The sequence below is a fragment of the Marmota flaviventris genome, chromosome 12 (assembly GCF_047511675.1).
Source record: "Marmota flaviventris isolate mMarFla1 chromosome 12, mMarFla1.hap1, whole genome shotgun sequence".
In the NCBI taxonomy this organism is placed as follows: domain Eukaryota; kingdom Metazoa; phylum Chordata; class Mammalia; order Rodentia; family Sciuridae; genus Marmota; species Marmota flaviventris.
This window is the reverse complement of record NC_092509.1, coordinates 10569074-10590482: the sequence shown is the minus strand read 5'-3', so window position 1 is coordinate 10590482 and position 21409 is coordinate 10569074. Positions and strand designations below refer to the sequence as shown.

The window sequence follows — 21409 nt, the reverse complement described above, 5'->3', positions numbered from 1 at the left end:
GCTCCTGGTCCTGGGTTTGGATGTTTCACCCTGTGAGAAGGGTGGATGCAGCCCGCACCCACACTGGGGGATGGGGGGAGTGGGAAGCAGACCTCCTGCCCGCATCCCCTTCCCCCTTCACCCACTCCACTTCTGACGACTTCTGTCCCTGCCCTTCATCTCAGTAGCTGAGAGGCCACCATGCTGGCTCTGACCTGTCACCTCCTGAGATCTCCAGATAGCACCTGACCTGGGGATTGGCCCCCATGCTGTGCCCTGCCCAAGGGAAGTGGCTGCTCTTCCTGCTGTGCTTTGCACAAGGCCCAGACCCTGTGTCCATCTCCTACCCTGTTTGGCTACTGCAAGGCCCCAGTCCAGCACTAGATACCCCAGCTTCAGGTCAGGCTACCAGCCAGCTCCTTTCGCACCAGGGGCCCCAGGCAGGGGAAGCAGAGATTACTGATGTCATCGACACCTCCACACACATCAGTTCACCAGGCTACACAATGGGCTGGGCCATTTCCCCTGAGAGGAAGGACAATCCTGGGGCCAGGAGGCTTTTCCCAGGCCCCCAGGAGGCCATGAGCCCAGCAAGGAAGCTGAGCAACAGGGCTGAGGATGGGGGCAGCACTGAGGACAGGAGGCAGGGAACAGATGTTCTGTCCTTCCTCTGTGGCCTAAGCCTGGCCCTGGCTGCCAATCCTGGACACCCTCTGGTGTTAATGGATGGAAATGCTTTGCACCAAGGAACTCTCTCCTGGGCACGCAGTTTGCAGTGTGCCTCCCTGGACAGCACAGAGCAGAACACAGAGCATTTTAATGGCAGTGATTTCAGGGCAGAAGAGTTCAGAGACCCCTCCTCTTCAAGCCTTCCCCAATCTGCCACAAGAGGCCTCTGGGCCAGTTCTGAGCCACCATGGGCCCTGCTGCCCCATCAACAGAGGAGCAATGGTGCCAGGTGTGTGGACAGGCTGTTTCTGGGCATCTACTGACCAGGGCTGGGGTCACTTTGCAACAAGCCCCTCGAGGCCTCAGGGAGGCACCACTGTCAAACCCCATGACCAACACCCTCTGCTGGGAAGAGGCCAGGCCTTGGTCAGGTGCACCCTACCTCGCCGGCGATTCTTTGGAACAGGGCCCGGAACTGCTGCTCCTCCTCTGTCTCCTGTTCAGGTGGCTTTGGCTGTGAGGGCTGAAAAATAGCCAGAGGTGGGCACAGAAGGACCCGCAGGAGAGAAACTTGGTATTGCTCTCCCAAAGAAACACAGGAAAGAAAAGCCCTGGAATGGACACAGTGCTGCCCCAAGGGACAAGCCAGGACTTCGAGGACCCTCATGTGCCAGCAGTCACCATGGACACAGTGTGCACCAGCTGCTGCCCACGGAGCAGCAGCCTCAAGGGCTCAGGGAGCCTCTAGAGGAAGTCCTCAAGACGAGAACGAGGAGTCTGGGAGGACCTGGTTAGCTAGACTCATTGCACCCTTCTGTCTCAGACTCCAGGAAGCAGACCATCACGAATGGAGTCTAAAGATCTGCTGGCCTTTAGGAATGGTCTCTACACTCTGTGGACAGATCCCTAGCACCCTGTGGACCAGAGCGGCTCTGTGTGGTGTGGCAGCTTGAGCAGGGATAGGAATCAGCAGAGCACAAAGCAACCGGTCAGTGCCCTGCCTGTCCAGGTGACTTTCCTCAGGGTGCTCAGGCTGCAGGGCGTCCTTCTGTGCAGGGGCCTGGGTGGGGTGTAGCTCCGTAGCTCTGATTTCCCGGGTGAGGAGCGACTTGGTGTCGATGTGGGGGATGAACTCCAGCATGTGTGGCCCCATCCCGGAGAGACCATCAGGGCCAGTGCCTCCCTTCAGCCCCATGTGCAGAGAGGGGCAGGCCCAGCAGTCATACTCATCTCAGCCCTGGCCCCGACTCCCGCTGCCTCACATCTGTTCCCAGCATGGAGCTGCAGGTCTCCTCTTAGAGCACCACACCCTGGTGCCTCCTGAAGGTCTCATGGCCCTTGGACGGGATGAAATGGACCCTCCACCCAACACTCAGAGAGTGGGAGGACTCGTGTCCTTGAGTCCACAGAGAGGACCTACCCATTTGCTTGGTTTCTTTTTATTATTTTTATTAAAATGCATTCATTTTGCCCCCTCACAGGAGGCAGGTGCCTCTCCACGGAGGTGGAATCCCAGAGAAAGAGGACATCCACAACCTGTCTCACCTTGGCAGTCCTGTCTGTGTGAGGGACAGAGGACCCAGGCTCAGCCTGCAGGTCAGTCAAGCATAGGCACTGACCCCACGGCCTGGACATGAGCTCAAGGTGGCACCGTGGTCAGAGGAAGGCCCTCAGCCTCCCACCGAGTCCCACCCTCCCTAGCCAGGGGTGCACTCACCTCAGGAAGGTTGATGTCCACGGTGCCATCCAGGTCCCTGTAGGGGCAGAGAGCACAGTGCCTCCACTGTGTGTTTCATGGGGGACCCTCATGTGCCATCTGCTGAGCTGCAGGAAGACCTCCTGGCTCACTGCCCTTATGTCCTTCAGGATTTGCAGACCCCATGCATGGACACGCCACCCCCATCACTCAGACCCTCCCCTTGGCTGCCCTCATCCAAGGACACCCTGCAAATCCTGGGCTCTGCAGGTAACAGAGTTAACCCTGATGTGCTCCCTGATCCCCTGGTATCCTCCAATGAGGGCGGTGGAGGTGGCATGTGGAGCGGAGCAGGCTCTCTGCACACTATGCGGGAAACTCTGCATCTCCAGAGGAGAGATGCTGAAACCTGTCACTCAGCTGGGAAGGACTTCAAGAGGATGAGTCCTGGAGTCAGGACCAAGAGCCACCTGAGCCTGCATGCCACACTCCCAGTCCTGGTCATGTGTGTCACTTGTGTTTGGGGAAAAGAGGAAGAAAGGTGGCAACTGTCACTCTTGCTGTTCTCATCCTGGGCCCTCAGTGTTTGGACAGCTGTGATACTAAGAGGAGGGGCAGCCTTGTCCTGGCTCCTGCCAATGCTGGGACAGTTGGAGGAATCAGGTCTTACACATCCAGACCTGCAGCACTCCCAAGGACACACCAGCCATCCCAGGAGAACACAGGCCTCAGAGCTGGGAGGAAGCCCACTGGTCGGCCCTCGGATTCGGCCTCACTGTGCGCAAGGCCAGAGCAGCCCGGCGTCCACTGCCTTTTCTCTACCTCTACACAGGTTGGTCCCTTCCTGGGGAATTTTCCAGCTTAAAATATGGAGGCAGACTTTGCTACAATCTCTAGAACAGCTTCGCTGGTTCAGGAAATGGGTCATTGCCTCTCAAGCCACTTCCCCTCTGCCACAGAGCAACCAGCACAGGGCGGTCATGGGAAGCTTATCCCTGGAAGTAACGGATACAAGCTTCACCAGGATACTGTGAAGACGCGTGGCGGAGTGTAAGACAGTTCAGACTGGCCAGCATCTTTAAACTGGAGCTGAGGGAACCCGCCAGTCTGGTAAGGGGACAGTCCTCTTCATTGTGGGTGGGAGTCTAGCATCCCTAAGTGTGCCTCCACTCCAGGGTCTGAGAAAACCAAGGTCTTGCCAAGAGGGCCTTGGGGGTAGGACTGGTAGCTGGGAGGGAGACTGGCAGGTCTGCCTGGGGAGGGAAGAGAAGGGCTGAAAAGCCTCGATTCCCAGGGGGATGGAAAGGGCCCGGCTTCGCAATCCTGGTGGCCCCAGTGCCTGGATGCTAGAGGAAGGGGCCTGGGGTCCGCCTCTGCTCCTCACCGGCTAATGGCTTTCTTCTCCGAAAAGATTCTCAGACAGAAGTCAGCCTCCTGATGGGGCTCAAAGGTGCTGGGGACCAGGATGTACTCCCCCGGGGGCAGCCGGAAGCGGTCAGAGACTTCCCTCAGGTTGATGAACGTCTTGCTTCTAGCCAGGGAGGCATGGTACCTGAAGAAGTCTTTGTCCAGGTGTTCGTCATTGCCAGGGCTCTGTAGGAGGAGGAGGGGGCTCTCTGAGGCTGGCCTTGCTCCTCAGGCAGAGTTTGGTATGGGTTACAATCTCTGGCACAAAACTGAGAAAGAGCTGGGAATGCAGAAGCCTAATGGGACCCGAGTGTGGCCTTGCTCCCCACCTGGTAAATGACATAGCCGATGGTCAGCATGTCAGCGCCAAACCTCTTGAGCTTCCTTCGATCTTTCTGCATCAGGGCTACAAGCAAAGTACATTCCTCCTGCCCCTCGTCTTTCTCAGTCAGGGACAGTTTTATCTGTGGATTGGTCCAAAAGGTATCTGCCATTTGAAAGAGAAGGATTACTGCCCCTTCCTTAAGGGGACAAAACAAAAAAGCAAAGTGCACTCCACTCCCCTCCCCTCCCAAGTCCTCCCAACTTGAGGTTCTCCCATCAGCCCTCCGGCCCTGCTTCCTGGGGCCTCCCTTTCCTGCCACCTTCTGAGCCACTTCTCAGCCTTCCAGGGTCTTCCTCCGAGTCTAGCCTGCTGAAGTTTGCTCCACCCTATGTTTCCCACTCGGAATTTCAGGGGGGCCTGCGTTGGCCTGGGGTCATCCTCCTGCCTCTTTTTATTGATTGTGCAATTTGGGTAGCACTGACCTCGTCCCCAACCCAGGGATGAACTCCAGTCTCTGGCAATCCCTTTTGCCGCAGAGAATTGGAGCAAAGCTGAGCAGTGCTCAGTGCCCCGGCACCATGGGGCTGAGGAGTTAGGGGGTCAGGGCTCTGAGGCTACCTCGCAGTGCGTGTGAGGCCTGTGGAAGGCCTGATGCTGAGGCAAGCCCCTGCCCCTGCTCACGAAGACGGCCAGACAGAGGGAAGAAGCCCAGGGGAGAGGGCCAAGCTGAGCTGCGCCCCAAGCCCATCTTGTTGCTGCCCGGCACTGTCAGGCCAGCAGGGCGGTGAGCCCTCTTTACAGCCGATCTGGCCAGCGGTGATCTGTCTCTTATACTGGAAAATGGCCCGAGTGGCAGAAGAGGGTGCTTCCATGAGTACTTCTTGTCCAGCTTTCTACCAAGCCCTCATGTCCAGGTCTCCCTGGGGTCCTGCAGACCAACTACCCACTTCCAGCTTTCTCTGGGGTCCTGCCCTGGCCCTTTGATGTCCCCAGGATGGACTGGACTCTTGGAAATGGAAGAGAGAATGACAGGGAGGCCACGCACCCAGGAAGTTGCGGCAGCCCCCTGCGGTGGAGCCGCGGACCCAGCTGCCCTGGTGCACGGCCACTTCCCACCTGTGCAGCGCGTCTTCTTGCAGTGCATCGGGGCTGAGGTTGCAGACCTCCACCTTGTCGAAGTGGGCCCTGAAGTCCTGGAAGGCCATCCTGCACACAGAGGGTCAGGCGGGTGAGGGAGGGCAGTGGCAGCCCACCATCCTTCCCTCCAACCATCCAGCTCCCGTCCTCCAGGGCGGGGAGGCTCAACTGGGGACTGAACACAGACAAAAGTGAAGATTCAAAAAGGAGAAAAAGACAGTCACACGGCGTGATGGGCCATGGTGGGGCCACATGCAGCATGGGGTGGGGTGTCCCTCCTCGGGAGCTGGGAGCCTCAGGACCAGGCGCCCTTCAAGAGGAGATGGAAAGCAGGCCTGTGGGGAGCAGCTGCTGGGGTCCAGGCAGGCGAAGAGCAAGGTCGTGGGCATTGGGTCAGCAGGGGGCGTGGCTTTGACTCTGGGGACGGGGAAGCCTTTGGAGGGTGCTGAGCAGAGTAACCTGGCCCACCCCTGCTGTGTGGAGCAGACCTTAGGGACACAGGTGAAGCTGACCGGCCAGCTGGGAAGTCATGGCAAGAGAAGGGGGTGCCCAGTCCAGCTGGTGGCCACAGGGAGGCAAGATCTGAAGGCAGAGCCCGGAGGTCCTGATGTTTGAGGGTGAACATGAAAGGGATAGGGAAGGTGGGACAGAGCCATGTGGGAGGGAGGCTCTGGAGGGCAGGCCGAGTGGCCTCTCTGAGAGGCTGAGCCAAGGGTGTCAGGGCTAGCAGGGCAGGGAGGAGGGGACAGGACGGGACCTTGCCAAGAAGCCCACAAGAGGGCCTCGGGTCCTAGAGCACTGTGCCCACACCTCAAGCTACTGAGCGGAGAGGCCATGTCCTGCCCAGGTCGCCAGGCAAGCTGGAGGCCTCTCTAGTGCAAGAACCACCTGGAGAGGCTGCTTCCCAAGACAACTGCAAACACAGGAGGCAGGACAGGGCCCATGCGCCTGGGCAGGAAAGGAGGGAAGCTGGGGGTTTGCTGTCGTGGTCTTGGCTTGGGGTTCACAAGGTGTGGGAAGAGGGATGAGCTCATGCAAGGGCCCACGCGGGAGCATGCAGGGAGCAGGCCGGAAGCCACAGGGTGGGCTTCCAGATCCCACACAGGAGGACGTGGGGCCAGAGAGGGTCCATCGCCAGGCGACAGAGCTGCAAAGGCTGGCAGGAGGAAGCGCCTCCCTCTTGGCCTGGATTCCAGGGATGAGCTGGGGACAACCTCCTGGCTCAGGTCTCGGCCAGCAGGGTGCTGGGCCATGCTGCCTGTCCTCAAACTCAGCCAAGCCGACTTGGGCAGCAGAGGTCAGAGGAGGGCGCTGGCTGCACACCAGAGGCTCTGCCCAGCTTTCTGGATGACATCGATTCTCCAGAGACTCATAAAGAGACATGGAGGTGGGAGGGTCTGGAGGTGGGAGGGTCCCCACCCAAATGTCACTGAGATTAGATTCCCTGCTAGCCTGGGGGCCATGGTGTGTGTGTGTGTGTGTGTGTGTGTGTGTGTATGTGTGTGTGTGTGTGTGAGAGAGAGAGAGAGAGAGAGAGAAGGAGGAAAAGGAGAGAGAGGAGAGGAGGAGGAAGAGGAGGAGAGAGAGGAGAGAGAGAAGAGAGAGGAGGAGAGAGAAGAGAAAGGAGTAGAGAGGAGAAGGAGAGAGAGAGAAGGAGGAGGAGAGAGAAAAGAAGAGAGAGGAGGAGGAGGGAGGAGGAGGAGAGAATAAAGGAGAGAGAGAGAGGAGGAGAGAGGAGGAGAGAGAAGAGAGAGGAGGAGAGAGAGAGAAGAAGAAGGAGGAGGAAGAGGAGGACGAGAAGGAGGAGGAGAGCTAGGAGGGGGGGAGAGAGAGTAAAGGAGAGAGAGAGAGAGAGAGAGAGAGAGAGAGAGAAGGGAGAGGTGGTGGTCCTCGCCCAGGCCGTGTCACACACTCAACACCTGTCACACACTCAACACCTGTCACACACTCAACACCTGTCACACACTCAACAGAAACAGAAGTGGATGAGCTGTACCAGAACTCCCCGTCGTCCAGAGCAGCATGACACAGGCGCTTCTGGTCAGCCAGGCCCACGGACTTCCACTCGGGGGAGCTAGGAGCAACAGGGTGGAGTCAGCCAGGAGGGTCCTCCCAGGAGCCATGCTGGCTTGTGCGGCTGCCCTGCCAAGTGAATTCTCACTGGCCCCAGAAATGCACCCAGGATGCAGAGCTCACTGGCCTCAGGTCCCCAACTGTGGAAGTGCATGTCCAAAGGCTGCTGAGGGAAGGACCTGGCCACTGGGGCCTGCTCAGTAGACACAGTGGAAAACGGCAAGGAGGTGAGTGGCCGCGGGGGGCGGGGGCTGAGGATCCCACAAAAGCCCCAGCTCAGCGTGGCCTCCAGCCTGCTGGTGCCAGGAGCAAGAGTGACCTCTACTCCTCCTTTGCCCAAGGCTGCCATTCATAACAAGCCCTCCTTTGCATAGCCTTGAAGAGGTCAGGCCAGGCTCTGTGAGGTGGGCACACCCGACCCACGGGCAGGAAGACTCGGGAGAGCTGGTGGGGAGCAGCTGCCCACCACCCTCCAAACTCAGGCTGAGGCTCCGAGTGGCCTGTGGGATCTGTGACCCCGGCACGACTCCAAACACAGCAGCCCCCTCCTTACCCTGGCGGTGCCCAGTCCACAGCAGCCCAAGCCACCTGTGCTGTGTCTGACCTGTCGCTCCACGGCCCGTTCCACTCGACCTGGCCCCAGGGGTTCCGGACTCGGATGAGCTCGATTTTCTGGCCCCGGAAGTCTACCTAGAAGGGAGAAGCATCAGGGAGGTGGGAGGTGAGAAGACCGGAGGTTGGCTGTGTTCATCGTGGGCTTGGGCCCCTCTCCGCGGACTCATCCATCCATAACCAGCTTGCGGAATTTCCGAATTCCTATTGAAAACAGGCGGTAGCCTCTCCAGTGAGGGCCTAGTAGTCCCCGCGAATGGCCACACCTCCTCTGGACAGTGACTCCCTATCAACACGAAGCTGGAAGCTTCCTCTGGCACAGAACCCTGCATCGTGGCTTTCTGGGTTCCCTCAGCACCTGGGTGGCATAGAGCGTCCTCAGATGAGCTCGCAGAGCCCCAGGGGGTGACAGGACCACAGGGCCACAGGCTAGGAATGCAGCAAAGGAAGGCCAGATTCCTTTTCCTGGGCTCTGCCCTGGGTCACAGGAAGGAACCTGCTGTTCCAGGGGATTCTTGCACCAGGCCCTCCAGCACTGCTGTGGCAGGGAGTGGGGCCAAGGCCTTGGGTCTTGGAGGGAGAGCATGGCGGACGGACCTCTGCTCATCCACAGTGGAGACCCCAGCCACCAGAGCTGTCCTGCTCTGGTCAACATCTCCCAGCAATATCAGCTCTCAGAGCGCCTGGTGCGGCCTATGGGAACCACTCAGGAGCTCCCTGATCTGAGGTGCTTCAGAGCAAGCAGGCCCCTTGTTGGTGGAGAGGAAGCAGAACCTGTGAGCAGGATGAGGGAGACCTCTGCTTGGAATAATGCGTAGAACAACCACATGCCTACTCGAGGGGCAGGTGGACACAAGGACCAGCTCAAGCTGGAAGTCAGCAGAGGATCCCCTGGGGTCTCCCACAGCTCACATCACAGAAGGGCCTTCCTCCACGCTCCAGCCACGCATTCGTGGTGTGTTACCAGGATGTGACGGCCCCAGAAGGGAGCAGAGATGCCCAGCTGCAGGGGTGGGCCAGGCAGGACCCTGGACTTCGCTGCACTTGAGCCGGGGGTGGAGCCCTTGGTTTCCCCTCTTTCCCTCTTCCGTTTCCTCCCTCTCCTCCACTTACTCAACTGCTTTAGGAGATTGTCCTGGTTGTGCCTGTGAGGGTGTCCCTGGATGAGTGGAATTTAATTGGTAGACTGAGCAGAGCAGGGAGCCCTCCCTGTGTCGGGGTCTCAGGCCTCTGCAGAAGCCCTGAGCAGGGCAGAGGAGGGGCAGAGGAGGGAGTGCTCCCAGGCTGCGGGGCCAGGACACTGCTTCCTGCCTGGGGCCTGGGAGGTCGCGCAGCTCCCCTGTGCCAGGCCCCATTCTGACTGCCCAGGAGCCAGGCGGTGGCCTCCCAGCATCTCCAACTTGGACGGCTAATTGTGGGACTCTGCGGCTCACAATGATCGGGCCAGTTCCTGAAGCACCTGGCCATGCACGTCCTTACTCTCCTGTGGTCTTACACCCCAGGAAACCCTCTAGTGTAGATTTGGGAAGCAATAGCAGATAAGAAAAAACAGACCCAGACGCGGCCCAGGCCCCCCACTGGCTGACGCGTGGTGCCATGGGGGACTCGCTGCTATGACCTCGTCTGCCTTCTCTGGGTGCGGGAACTCGGGAGGCCCGGAAGACGACTGAACTGCAGTGCAATAAGGAAGGGCTGAGGCGCTTCCCTGTCCTGCCCACCTGGTCAAGCCCCGTGATGGTGTAGGCGTGACCCTTAATGAGACCGAAAGGCGTCCGGGCTTCGGATTCTGCAGCATTTCTGATCTGAAATGAGATCAGACTCCAAGCGTCAGACCCTCATCTGAGCTGAGGTTTCCCCACCAGGCCAGCCCCAGCCCCATACCACTGAGCTCACGCTGCCTGTCCTGCTCCCCTTGCTGCATGAACTGGGTGTGCAGACCCCACTAACTAGGGCACAGCCAGGCACACTCTCCCAGGGCACAGAGGCCCTCCTCCCCAGAAAGGAGAAGCTCACTTTCCCGCCCCCAGGGAGAAGGTGGCCACGAGTCCTGGCCAGGAGTCCCGAGGCAGGAGGCACCATTGCACGTACCAAAGAGATGCTGCCAGGTACGGGAAATGTGTGTCCCTGTGCCCCAAACATGAATGTGCAGAGGAAATGGCTAATTCATTAGGAAAAAATCCCCGAGTTTAATCCAAGAGAGAAGGGATGAATTCCCAGAAACCGTCAGACGACATTGCCCTGTGTGTGCGTCTGTGCGTACAGAGAAATTAGAAAAGTGCTACTAGGTGTCTTCCTGTCAGTGCGAAGGGCTCTCTTCCTAGTGTGTGTAGGAGGCAGCAAGCTTCAGAAAGCTGTACGGGCAGATGCCCCATCAGTGAAATCAAGCCAGCCTGTGTGTGGGTGTGTACCCGTCTGCAGGGGCAGAGGGCTGAGGGGTGGGCTGGCCAGGGCCAGGAGGCCAAGCAGGAGATGCGGGCTGCTCATGGTGCCCCAACAGCCAAATGCTTCTAACCTACTCAGGAAAGCTAAGCAGCAGCCTGAGTATCGCCGAAGAGATAAGCACCGGCACTCCCACCATGGTTACACACCCTCTTGAGGAGCCAGGGCCCCTGGTGGAGACCCCATGCTCTGAGTGAGGGCAGCCCCTACTCACATCCATGGAGCAGCCGAGCAGGGAGCCGCGCTTCAGGGCCTTCCCCAGGATGGTGTAGAAGTCCTGTGGGGCCTCTCTGGTCAGGAAGGTCTCCGCCACACCCCCGGTGAAGTCCTCCATGGCCTCCAGGGTGCTGCCCCCCTTCAGCGCTTCATAGCTCCCGTTCAGCCTGCGAGGGCAGCAGGGCCAGGTGGCTGTGGGCAGGTGGACGGGGACAAGGGGGGTGGGAGCAGTTTTGCTTGGCTGGAGGAGGCTGTGATCCTGGTCCCTGGGGCAGCAGTGGGTGGGTGGCACAGGACTCCCCAGGTGGTCAGGGCTCCAGACCCAGCTCCCCAACAGGCAGAATGACCATGGCCAGTTGCCTAGGCCTCTCCTAAAGCTGTGCTTGCTTTTTCTCTGCATGAAGGCCGAGATAACCCCAGCAGAGCAGTTCTGGTTCATAGAAATGCCAGAAGAGTCACATCCCTACACCCTGCCCCCAGGTTTCCTCTGGGTGGCATCCTGCATTGGCATGGGCACACCTGTGAGGGTAACTGAGCTCATGCTGGCCTTAGATTCCAGGGCCCTGCACCTTCACCCCATGTCTGTTTCCTGTGTCAGGCTCCCTGCAGGACCCATGTCCTCACCTCTCCTTAGGCTCCTCTGGGCCGTGACTCCCTGATGCACAGAACTGCGCTGCAGAGGCCAGGCCTTGCTCTTAGTGTCCAGTCCACTTTGCAAAGCAGTGCAGCACTTGGCCCCCGAATGACTCCATGTGGACAGAGCCCAGGGGCCAACTGAAATCTTACCAGGAACATCAGACGTGGGAGCTTATCGAGCTCAGCAGATGGAACTTCTTCCTAAGACCCTCACAGGGAGGACCCCCAAGACTAGACACAGTGGCACCCTGACCCCGTGACCTGATCACATGTCATGAGCCATCTCCAGGGAAATCGGCACAGCAAAGAGCCTCCAGCTCTGCCCCTACCATTTTTAACAAGCAAAGGAAAAGCACATCCTGTGTGGACGCTGGGTCCCTGCCCAGGTGGGAAGCAGCCCAGGCATGTCTGGGGGGGTCTGAAGAGCCGCAAGCATCAGCACAGCCTGAAGTTCCCCCAGCTCTCCCAGGTCCACTCCCGCCAGCTCTCCTGAAGTCCACCTCCACCCCTCAGGGAGACCCAGGGGCAGGTGTGGCCATGTGCCCAGAGTGGACCTGGGCCCCAGGTACATTGGGCCTCAGCAGGAAGCCTGCTCCTGTGACTCCTTGTCCAGCCCCATCCCCTCCGGAGCCTCACACATGGCCCCTCCGCTGGCCTTCCCGCAGGGACTCACTTTGCATAGGCCTTCTCCAGCAGGGCGCTCCAGAACTCGGTGTGGTCGGCAGAGTGGAGGAAGACCAGGCGGCCACGGAAGGTGGGCAGGCGGTCGTCGATCACCACATCCAGCCACTCGCTGTGCTGCCAGAACTGGAGCCCAGAGTAGAGCCAGGAGCAGCGGGAGAGTCAGGGGGCCACCAGCAAATGCTCGCCTGTAGCCCCCTCTGAGCAAGCTGCACACTCATCTCCAGAGTCCCTGGGCTCCAGGAGGGGCCACCTGAGTCCATAGGCCACATGCTGGGCCTTCAACCCTGCACGGACACCAGCAGCAGGACCAGTGTCACCCCCAGCAGTGGGTGGCAGTTGCTGGTGGCCTCTGGTGGCCTCTGGCTGCCTTGGTGCTCTGAACTCTCCTGCACAGTCTGCTTTGGCAGGAGAGGGCAGCACTCTGCCCCTGCCCAGGCAACCTCTGCCCTCCCGCCCAGCTTGGGGTCTGGCTCCACATCCCTCGCTCCTCAGTTCCCTGCTGGCCCATTGGTGGAGCCCAAGACTGTGCCTTGGTGGGGCCCAGAGCAGAGCCAAGAGCAGCAGGGGAGTCAGGGAGCCAGGTGTGGACGTGGGGGTGTGGGTGTAGTGGACATGGGTCCAAGTGTACAGGGGTGTGAATGTGTGCACACAGTGCTTGTTTAAGTGCACATGTGCCAGCCCGTGTGCTCACAGGGGACAGGGAGGCGGGAGCAAGTCAAGGCTGGGCGCCGCTGTCCCTTTGTGCTTCTTAGTGTGAACAGGGACCTCCTCCTCTGGCTCCTTCTGGTGTACTGGGCTGCGCCCCTCAGGCTGGCAGTAAGTGTAAGGGAGGTGACAGGGAGCACAGGCAGTGGCCTGGGGGCCATGTCCCAGGGCTCTTTGCCAGGGCACTCTGGGCCGCTCCTGTGGCAGCTTCTCCCCAGCTGGACTTGGCTGCCCCTGTGTCTGGCTGAGGCCATGTGTGTCTTAGGGGCTGTCCTGCCACGTGCCAAGCAGGACTCATGCCCAGTCCTTTCTCCCTGAGGCTCTCAGGTATTTGTGGCTTTGGGTGCAGTGCTGCTGATGTCCAGACCAGCTCCCCTGGGCTGGGGGACGGGAGAGGAGTGCTCAGGGGTGGCCATGCACAGAGAGGGCTTTGAGAGGCTATGGGTGACAGAGGCCAGCTCTGTTGTACTACTGGTCCCCTCATCCACAGTGTGGCTGTGCTGTGGGACAGAGGAACACTGCAGGAGGTCAGGAAGGTGGAGGCCCAGGGGTCATAGGGAACAGGAGGAGTGAAGAAGGACAGGGAGAGGGAGGTCCAAGGGCCATAGGCACACACAGGGTGTCAGAGGTGGCCCGTGGAGCCCAAGGCCCAGGGCCAGGCTCAGGGCTGTCCTGCTTATGCTCGTTACTTTGTGACTTTGGTCAGCCACTTCCCTCCCTGGCCTCAGAGTCCCGAGGGGAAAACGGGGGCCCTGCCGACTATGGAGTTCTGGGAGATGGGGAGGACACTGTTCCCTGGGGAGTGGCTCAGATGCTGGTGCTGGGAGCAGGGCCTGGTTAGGTTCAAGCAGCCCACTGCCACCCTGACGGGCTGTAGGGTCTGCAGGGCCAGGCGCGGGCACTGCGAAGCCAGCATAGTGGTGTACAGAAGTGGGAGAGGGGAGACTGCCAGTGTGACGGGTCTGTGGGGGAGGGGAGGGCTCCCCAGGCCCAGAGGGGCTGTGCCCCAGGCTTGGGGAGCCTGCCACTGTCACAGTGGGGGACCTGCTGCCCACATTGCTGCCAGTCTGCCTTAAACCCTGCCAGGTTTCTGTCACTAGGCCCAAGAGTGCCTCAGAGAGCAGGCCTTGGGGTGGAGGGACAGGGCTGCAGGAGCCACCGCACTGTGAGGCACCCTGCCTTGCACCTGGGCTCCTGGTGGCTGTCTCCCCAGGGACACCTGCAGAAGCTGGCCTCACGGGAAAGGCTGCCTGAGTGCCCGGCCCATGACATACTAGCATGGGGCTGGACCCTGGGCAAGGACCCCGGGCAGAGGACAGCGGAGATGGCCGGGAGCAGGCCAGGACAGTCCTGGTGGCAGGCTGCGCTGTGGGTCACAGGTGATCCCGCGGGCACCTTGGTGGCAAATCTCAGGTTTTATATTTAAACTCACTCAAGGTCTCCAAATTTACATTTCCAAACCTCCGTTCAGGGGAAATAATCCAGCTCCACAGAGGTTGATGCTTCTCTGGCCTCTATGCTCAAAGTTCAAGGAATTCCCAGCAGCGACCCCTCTGGGACCCCCTGACCTGTGGCCCAGGTCTGCAGCCCCCAGAGTTTCCCCGGATGTTTTCCCTGAGGGCCACCAGGCCACGCCCCCAAGGGTGCTCCAGCCTGCTGTTCCTGCGTGCAGTGGGGCAGCGGCACCCTGCTGGCCTGAGAGGGCACCCACTGGCCCCGCTGCTCTCACCTGGAAGTGGAATATCCCGGCATAGCCAGGGCCAAAGCTCTGGTCCTGGGGAACCACTCTGGCCAGCACCTTCTCATTGAGCGTGAGGGAGGCGATGGCAGCCAGCAGCCAGCAGTCCCCTGCCGAGGAGGGCCACAGTCAGCCTGCGTCCTCCTCCTCCGCAGCTGGCAAGACGCAACACCAGAGAGGCTGTGGGGAGTCCCCCAGGCCACAGCTCTGTGCTTTTGAACAAGGACAGAGGCCAGCAGTGCCTCTGGCCCCTCCCTGCCCCCGCCTGCCCTTCTCTAGCCCAAGGGTGGGGGTGCTTCCTGGGGTTCCAGGCACCAGCCCCACGACTCCCAGCCCCACTTTCCTAAGCTCACGGCTGCGTGTGTGCAGTGTCCGTGTGGGCAGCATGCAGTGGCCGTGTGGGAGCATGGGCAGACACCCCGTGCTGCAGCCACACAGGTCCAGCTGTACTTTTGGGGAGAGGGGCTCAGGATGGGCCAGTGAGACACCATAGCAGGAGCCAGGTCTCCACAGTCAGACTGCCCACCTGCCACTTCCAGGATGGGGCCAGTGGCTTGTTCCCTTGGCCCCAGTTTTCATCTGTGTCGTGGAGGGAGCTGTGTTCCTAGGGCAGGACAGGTCAGGTACAGGAGGGGCTGCTCTCTGGGAACTCCTGGGTGGGGCCCAGGGATGGCAGGTGTGCCCAGCAGGTGTGCGAAGGGCCTGGAGCTCAGGGGGAAGGGAGAGGGGAGCGGAGATCCTGGAGACCCCTGCTGCTCCTGCCCTGGAAGCCCCTCAGGGTGTGACCCCACTTACCCAGCTCCCCCTGGCAGATGTCTGTCCTAGTGGCCCCTCCCAGGATGAATTCAGGCTTCTCCACGATTTCCTGGAGGAGTGAGAGTCAGGTAAGGCCCACCACTGTGGGCAGCAAGAGAGAGCGGGCACGGCAGCAATGGACCCCACAGAGGGGTGGGCCCGAGGAAGGCTCCAAGTCCCCTGCCCGGGCTTCTCTCTGGTATGTCCTGTCCCCAGGGAAAGCAGCCTCTTGCCACAGTCTCCTCTGCCATAGACTCCCACATGGATGACCCTATGTGGAGGCTGGAGGGTCTGTAGCGAGCACTGCTCACTGTGAACCTTGCCACCTTTGAGGGCCCTGGACTCCTGGTCTTGCCCAGAGGCGACAGGTTTAGCTGCATAGGCCAGTGTCCAGACCAAGCTCAGCCCTGCCAGCTGCTCTCTTCAGACCAGCATTTAGGTCAAATTCAAATCTGTGCATAGAGGGACGTGCAGCCTTGCATACGATCTCACCCAAGTGCACTGTATTTTTATTGCATATTACATGTTATTATATTTTATAATTGTTAATTATGTCCATATTGATATGATCATTCATGTTTGTATGAATAATATAAAAGATAAACATAAAACATTAAACAAAAACAGCATTGGAAAGCATTTTCATAAAATCCATACAGTTGAGAAACTATTTTAAATGTCATGCTAAGTGAAATAAGCCAGTCCCCAAAAGTCAAAGGCCAAATGCTTTCTCCAATATGCAGAAGCTGACCCAAAATAAGGTCAGGGGGGTGGGGTGGGGGATAGAAGAAAGATCAGAGGAGGAGAGGAAGGGGGATGAAGGGAGGGGGTGGGATAGGAGAGTGGAGGATGGGACGGCACCTTCCTGGGTACACACATGGACAGCGACCCCACCATTGGTACGTCCACAGCCTCTAAAGATTAAAGACTAAAGACAGATATGAGTGAAAAGCCGTAAGTTCATAGAGCAGGAGATGGGAACAGGGCAGGGGGAGGAAGGGCAGGGGAAGCTCTGGGGACTGAACTAGGGGAAATCATGGTCCATGCTTTTGCCATTATGTCAAAATGAATCCTAATGTTATGTGTAACTAAAAGGAACCAATAAAAAAAGGCCACGAGAATGAGGTCCTGAGACTGGAGCCCAGAAGCAGGAGTGATAGATGGACTCACCTGGCACCCTGGCGGTCCTGGCCCCCAGGGTGGGCACCCTCCAGGCCCCTCCCGCTCACTGCGACTCTTTCTGGGGTGAATAAGGGACGCCGGGCAGCAGACCTGGTGGCTCTGCAGACCTGGGTGGTTCTGCTGACCTGGTGGCTCTGCTTGGCTGGTGCGGCCAGTGCGCGGGACCTCCTAGTACTGCTCTCTGGGCCAGGAGGGCTCCCACTTCTCCCCAACTGAAGCCCATGCCTCAACGCTCAGCCTGCCTCGACTTCCCATCTTTCTCCCAGTGCCAGTATCTGTCCCTGGCACCAGACTGCAGCATAGATAAGAAAGAGTCTCCGCACTCACAGGGACAGACCACGAACCAGGGGCAAGTGCCCGGTGGAGGGGGTGGGATGGCCAGGGGGCTCTGGGGAGCTGACAGCAAAGAGGCCCAAGCAATTGCGGTGGGTGCTGTGTAGGGATGGGGACGGCAAAGAGCACGTCCTAGACCCCATGGTGACAAGAGCAGGGTGGTACTGGTGACGAAGGGACCATCCACCTCCTTCCAGGCTCCAGGACTGAGGAGGACCAGGCTTGGAGGCCAGAAGTGCCAGGAGCCCCTCAGCCCATCCTGCAGGAGCCCCAGGTGCTGCTGCTTGGAGACCACCCTGAGCCCACCACCTCGAGCCTGCCAGGACCCTGCTTCTTCTCTGCTCATGGGTCCCAGGGAATCAGAGGGTGGGGATCATGCTAATCCCAGGGCATTTCCAGCAGAGCGGAGGTCTAAGCTGGTGGCGCCCTGTGCTAGCCTGCTGCCATGGTGGGCCCAGAGCGGCTCAGGAAGGCTGCATGGTCTTATTCTTTTCCAAAATGCCCACACAAGCTTACCAAGAGGACTTCTGAAAAAGACTGTGCTATGCCCCAGAAACTCAAGGCCTGGCAGGGGCACACCAGCCTGGGGCCAGCGCCTTCTCCGTGAGGCCCCGCACGTCCTCGCATTCCTCCCTTGGCTCCAGGCAGCCCTGTAGTCTTTTCATCAAAGGACCACATTCTCCAGTGTGGGAGGACTGGCCCAAAGGCAGTGGGCAGCTCCCAGAGTCTGTGTCCTGGCTGGCCGGGGTGGCCCTCTGCATCTGTACGAGGCACGCCATGTCCCCGCCACTGCTGCTGCCTCCTGGCTCATTGCTTCCCTCCAAGTTGAGGCTGGCAGCTCCCTGGCCCCTGCATCCCCAGGCCCCGCTAAAGGCAAGCCTGCCTGCCACTGCCCTCCAGTGCTGCCCTGGCTAGGTGCTTGCCCTCCCCGCAGCGCAGCTCTGTTTGACAAGAAGGCGTGCTGGGGTAGGGAGCCGGTGTCACCTGGAGAGTTCGCACCAATGAGGCTGCACAGTAGGCAGAGCCCAGTGGCCTTCTGGGGAACCGGGCACCCAGGACACCCCCTCAGGACTGTGGAGTTGCCTGGCTCCTGATCCCATGGTCATCTGTAAGGTAGACTGCAGAGCTCCAGACAGAAAGCAGGTGTTTGTGGGAACAGGAACAGACAGTAGAGGCAGTCACTGGAGCGGACGGTGGGGACAGTCTCAGGTGCATACATAGGAGAGGCCGGCAGGCCCCACTGAGAAGCGAGGCCACAGGCAGGCAGCCAACAGGAGGCCTGAACATGCACGGGGACAGTTGTCAGTCCCAGTGGAGAGGGCAGGGTACCGTGGAGGGGCTGCAGGCACTGGGGTCCTGACTGTGGAGCAAGGCCTCCCCAGATCTGGGGACAGAACCGAGATGACGTCAGGGCTGAGTCTGAGACTCCAAGTCCCTGGGTGAGACGGTGGCCCTGCTGTAGGGATGGGAGCAGAAGGTGGCAGTTCCAGAGGTAACCCAGCCCCTCTGCAGGCTGCAAGGCGGGGCCTCCAATGGGAGAGGAAGGAGGATGGCGTGAACTGGCAGTAGTGGCAGCGGCACTAAACCTGCTGGTCCCGTGCAGAGTAGAGGCTCAGCACTCTACCACACTGACTGGAGTCCTCACAGTGACCCCAGAGGTGGGGCCATCATTGTCCCCCTTCATGGAGAGAAAACTGAGGTCTGCGGTGGCTGCTCTTCTCCCCCCCACCCCCCGCCGCCTGCACTGTGCCTTTAGACAGCACTGGTATCTGCTGGGCACCAGGGAGAAAAGGCTGCAGTGGCCACACCAGGCTCTAGTCCCTTGGGCTGGGGCATCACCTTCCCTGGGGATCCTGACTCCAAGGACTCCCACCCCTCGGTTAAAGATGCACCCATCCCGAAGTCTGGGGCAGCCCCATGCCCAGCTGTTCAGGGGCCATGGGCCGGAAGCAAGAGACTGCAGACTGGCAAGGCCCTCAGGGCCACTCTTGTCTTCGGTTACTCTGGAAGTGTCCTTCCTCCTGCAAGGCGTGGTCTAACCCTACCCACACATGCACACACATGCCTGCTCACATGTGCACACACGTGACCTAATGCATGATGCACATGAATCCCACTCTGCCCACATCAGGAATTGACCTCACAGGCCACCCCTTCAGGAATAACAGCTGTGCATGCGGGTCCCGCCCTGAGGAGCCCAGCTGTTTCCAGCGTGTGCTTTTTAGAATTGCTGTGTTTACTCGAGGCGTGGCCATTCCTGTTGGAGACGGGGAGATATGTGCGGGGGCCCTTCGCTCCCCCATCCGAGTGTGCTCCAGATCTGTAGATGGCAGTGGGGTTAACATGACCTCAGCTGCCCTTTACTGAAAATGTCCTGAGTGCTGGGCAGGGAGCCGTCTAGGCCAAGCCACTCCATTCCACAGGTGTGCAGACTGAGGCTCAGGGTCACAGGGTAGTATGGGACTGGCATTTGGGGCTCACGTCCAGGCCTGGCACCCTTGCACTGTCCCTCCTCACTCACAGGAGCTGCTCCCAGGGCAGGACCTGCCCAGAGGAGCCTCAGCCGTGGCGCCAGGTCGGAGGCGGGCCCTGACTAACCCGCACTGTAAATATTGACATGTCGCCCAGACCCAGCTGGTGCCTCTTGAGACCTGTCACCCCCGGACTTGCAAGGTGGGGTGGCCCCCACTCTGGCCCTTCTGGGAAGGGGCAAAGGCTCTGGGAGTCTGCATGTGCTGAACGTGAACATCTGTCCACACGGAGTGTCCGTAGCCCACAGGTGTGCCACATCTGCAGCGCCACCCTCTGAATGCCCGGGCCCTGGTTGCTCGATTCCCCTGAATTCTGGGGGAAACGTCACACAGATGTGCAATATATATATATATATATATAATATATATATATTTATATAATATATATATTTATGATATATATATATATTTATAATATATATATATATTTATAATATATATATATACACTTTTTTAGTTGTAGAAGGACACCCAATATCTCTGCTTATTAATTTATTGTTATGTGGTGCTGAGCACGGAACCAGAGCCTTACACCTGCTAGACAAGCATTCTGCCACTGAGCCCCAGCCCCAGACCCCAGAGATGGCTCTTTTTGATAAGGCTTCAGTAGCTCCCCACACATAGCCCCTCTGTCTGGGTCCCCAGCCTCTGTGGGAGTGAAAAGCAGGAGGTGAGGGGTGCACCCAGACACCCGGGGTGCCCAGGCTGAGCCACCCTAGCCCACACACCATCTCCTGCCCGCACGCCACAGATCCCTGGGCCACAGGCGTGCAGGGAGCCCTCCCTCCTGCTTCTCCCTCCCCTGGAGCTTGACACCCTCCCTCTGGGCCGCTGAGCCACAAAACCCTGTACCCCCTCCTCACCCCACTCACCCCTGGCCGTTTCCACTCAAAGGGGACCTGGGACCTCTCACTGTAGAACAGGGAGGTGTTGTTGGCAGGGAAGTCCACGTCCTCAAACAGGCTGCCCGTCTGCAGGGAGCCCTGCCTCAGCTGCTCAAAGCTCTGGCCTGAAGAGTGAGTGGTCCGGGCATTCTGGGGGACAGGATGGGCCTGCAGCCCCGGGGGCCCATGCAGGTAAGGCATGGCTGCTTCCTGGCAGGCGGGGGTGGGAGGCAGAGGCAAAGAAGGGCAGAGGCTAGCTGTGCGGCTCTGTGTGCTGGTCAGCTAGGAGTAGCCCAGGCCCTGGCTGGGCCGCCCACCTCCACCTGCTTGCTGGGAGCCTCCCTGTTAGACGGACATGGGACACACCCTGATGGCAAATAGAGAGCTCCCTGGGCCGGCTTGGGGCTCCATGGAGGCAGCACCTGAGCTTCTCGCACTGGGGAACCCTGGGGGGAGGAGGGCTTCCCCATGGGAAGAGGAGGAGAAGAGTCTGGTGCAGGAGGCGGCAGTGGGGACAGACAGCCTGTGTCTGAGCTTGTCTCCGGCTGGAGCCTGGCAGGGCTTTGGGTCGGGGGTGGAGCGGGGGAGCTGGTGCATCTGAAGGTGCCCTGTAACAACAGCTGCAGGCTCTAAGTCCTCCCAGTGACCCACAGCGGGCTCGGAAGCCTTTTCCTGTGAGTGGACGAGGGAGCCAAGGAAGCCTTCCTATACATGCAGGCAGGCCAGTGTCACCCTGTGTGACCAGAGGCAGGTGAGCTCAGAGGACGTCACGTCACAGCCCCACCTGTCTGGGCCTCTTCTCCAGCTATCAGCTCGGAGCCCCTGGTTGGGTAAAACCCCACACGCGGACAGCTGAAGGAGAGTGCGAGCCACCTGGGAGCCCCATGCACTCCCAAAGCGGTCACCATCTCTGTGTGATTCTGTGATAGGAGTCTGCAGTGGCTGGGGGCAACCAAGACTGATGAGAATTTTTTGTGACCAGCAGTGGTCACTGGGTCCAACGGGTTTTCTGTTCAGGGATCCTGCAAGTTGTCATTAAAAAGAAAGGTGCTGACATGAGGTTGGAGATTCAGGCTCACTCTGCTGTGGCCTGAATGACTGTCTCCCAACCCTGACCCAAACCCATGCCGAAGTCTCAACCCCCACCTGATGGTGTCAGGAGCAGGATCTTTGTGGGGGTGCTTAGATCATGAGTGTGGCGCTCACAAATGCAACTGGTGTTCTCGCAGCAGGCCTCAGAGAGCTCCCCCGTGTCCCTCACCACGTGTGGCTGCAGCGAGGAGGCCCATTGAAGCTGGGGGCCTTGGACTCCTGGCCTCCAGAACCAGCCTCCAGAACCGGAGCAACAACTGTCTGCTGTCTCTAAGC

At 59.5% G+C, this 21409-nt stretch overlaps 1 protein-coding gene across 3 annotated transcripts in view; it reads right to left on the bottom strand.

Moving 5' to 3' along the window:
- The window catches only part of Capn9 (calpain 9), a 28811-nt gene extending 8569 nt beyond the window's left edge, over positions 1-20242 (bottom strand). Inside the window, exons 1-13 of one of the 3 annotated variants that reach the window (XM_027948034.2) lie at positions 20030-20242; positions 15112-15181; positions 14308-14426; positions 11863-11996; positions 10552-10720; positions 9617-9700; positions 7891-7976; positions 7210-7287; positions 5122-5282; positions 4081-4238; positions 3729-3937; positions 2366-2402; positions 1091-1171 (exon numbers count right to left, since the gene is read on the bottom strand). In XM_027948034.2, coding sequence (XP_027803835.2) covers positions 1091-1171; positions 2366-2402; positions 3729-3937; positions 4081-4238; positions 5122-5282; positions 7210-7287; positions 7891-7976; positions 9617-9700; positions 10552-10720; positions 11863-11996; positions 14308-14426; positions 15112-15181; positions 20030-20242 — 1599 coding nt within the window. The remainder of the gene's footprint in view (positions 1-1090; positions 1172-2365; positions 2403-3728; positions 3938-4080; positions 4239-5121; positions 5283-7209; positions 7288-7890; positions 7977-9616; positions 9701-10551; positions 10721-11862; positions 11997-14307; positions 14427-15111; positions 15182-20029) is intronic. The other 2 variants (XM_027948035.2, XM_027948036.2) reach the window with 2 other exon arrangements.
- Positions 20243-21409: the final 1167 nt, after the last annotated feature.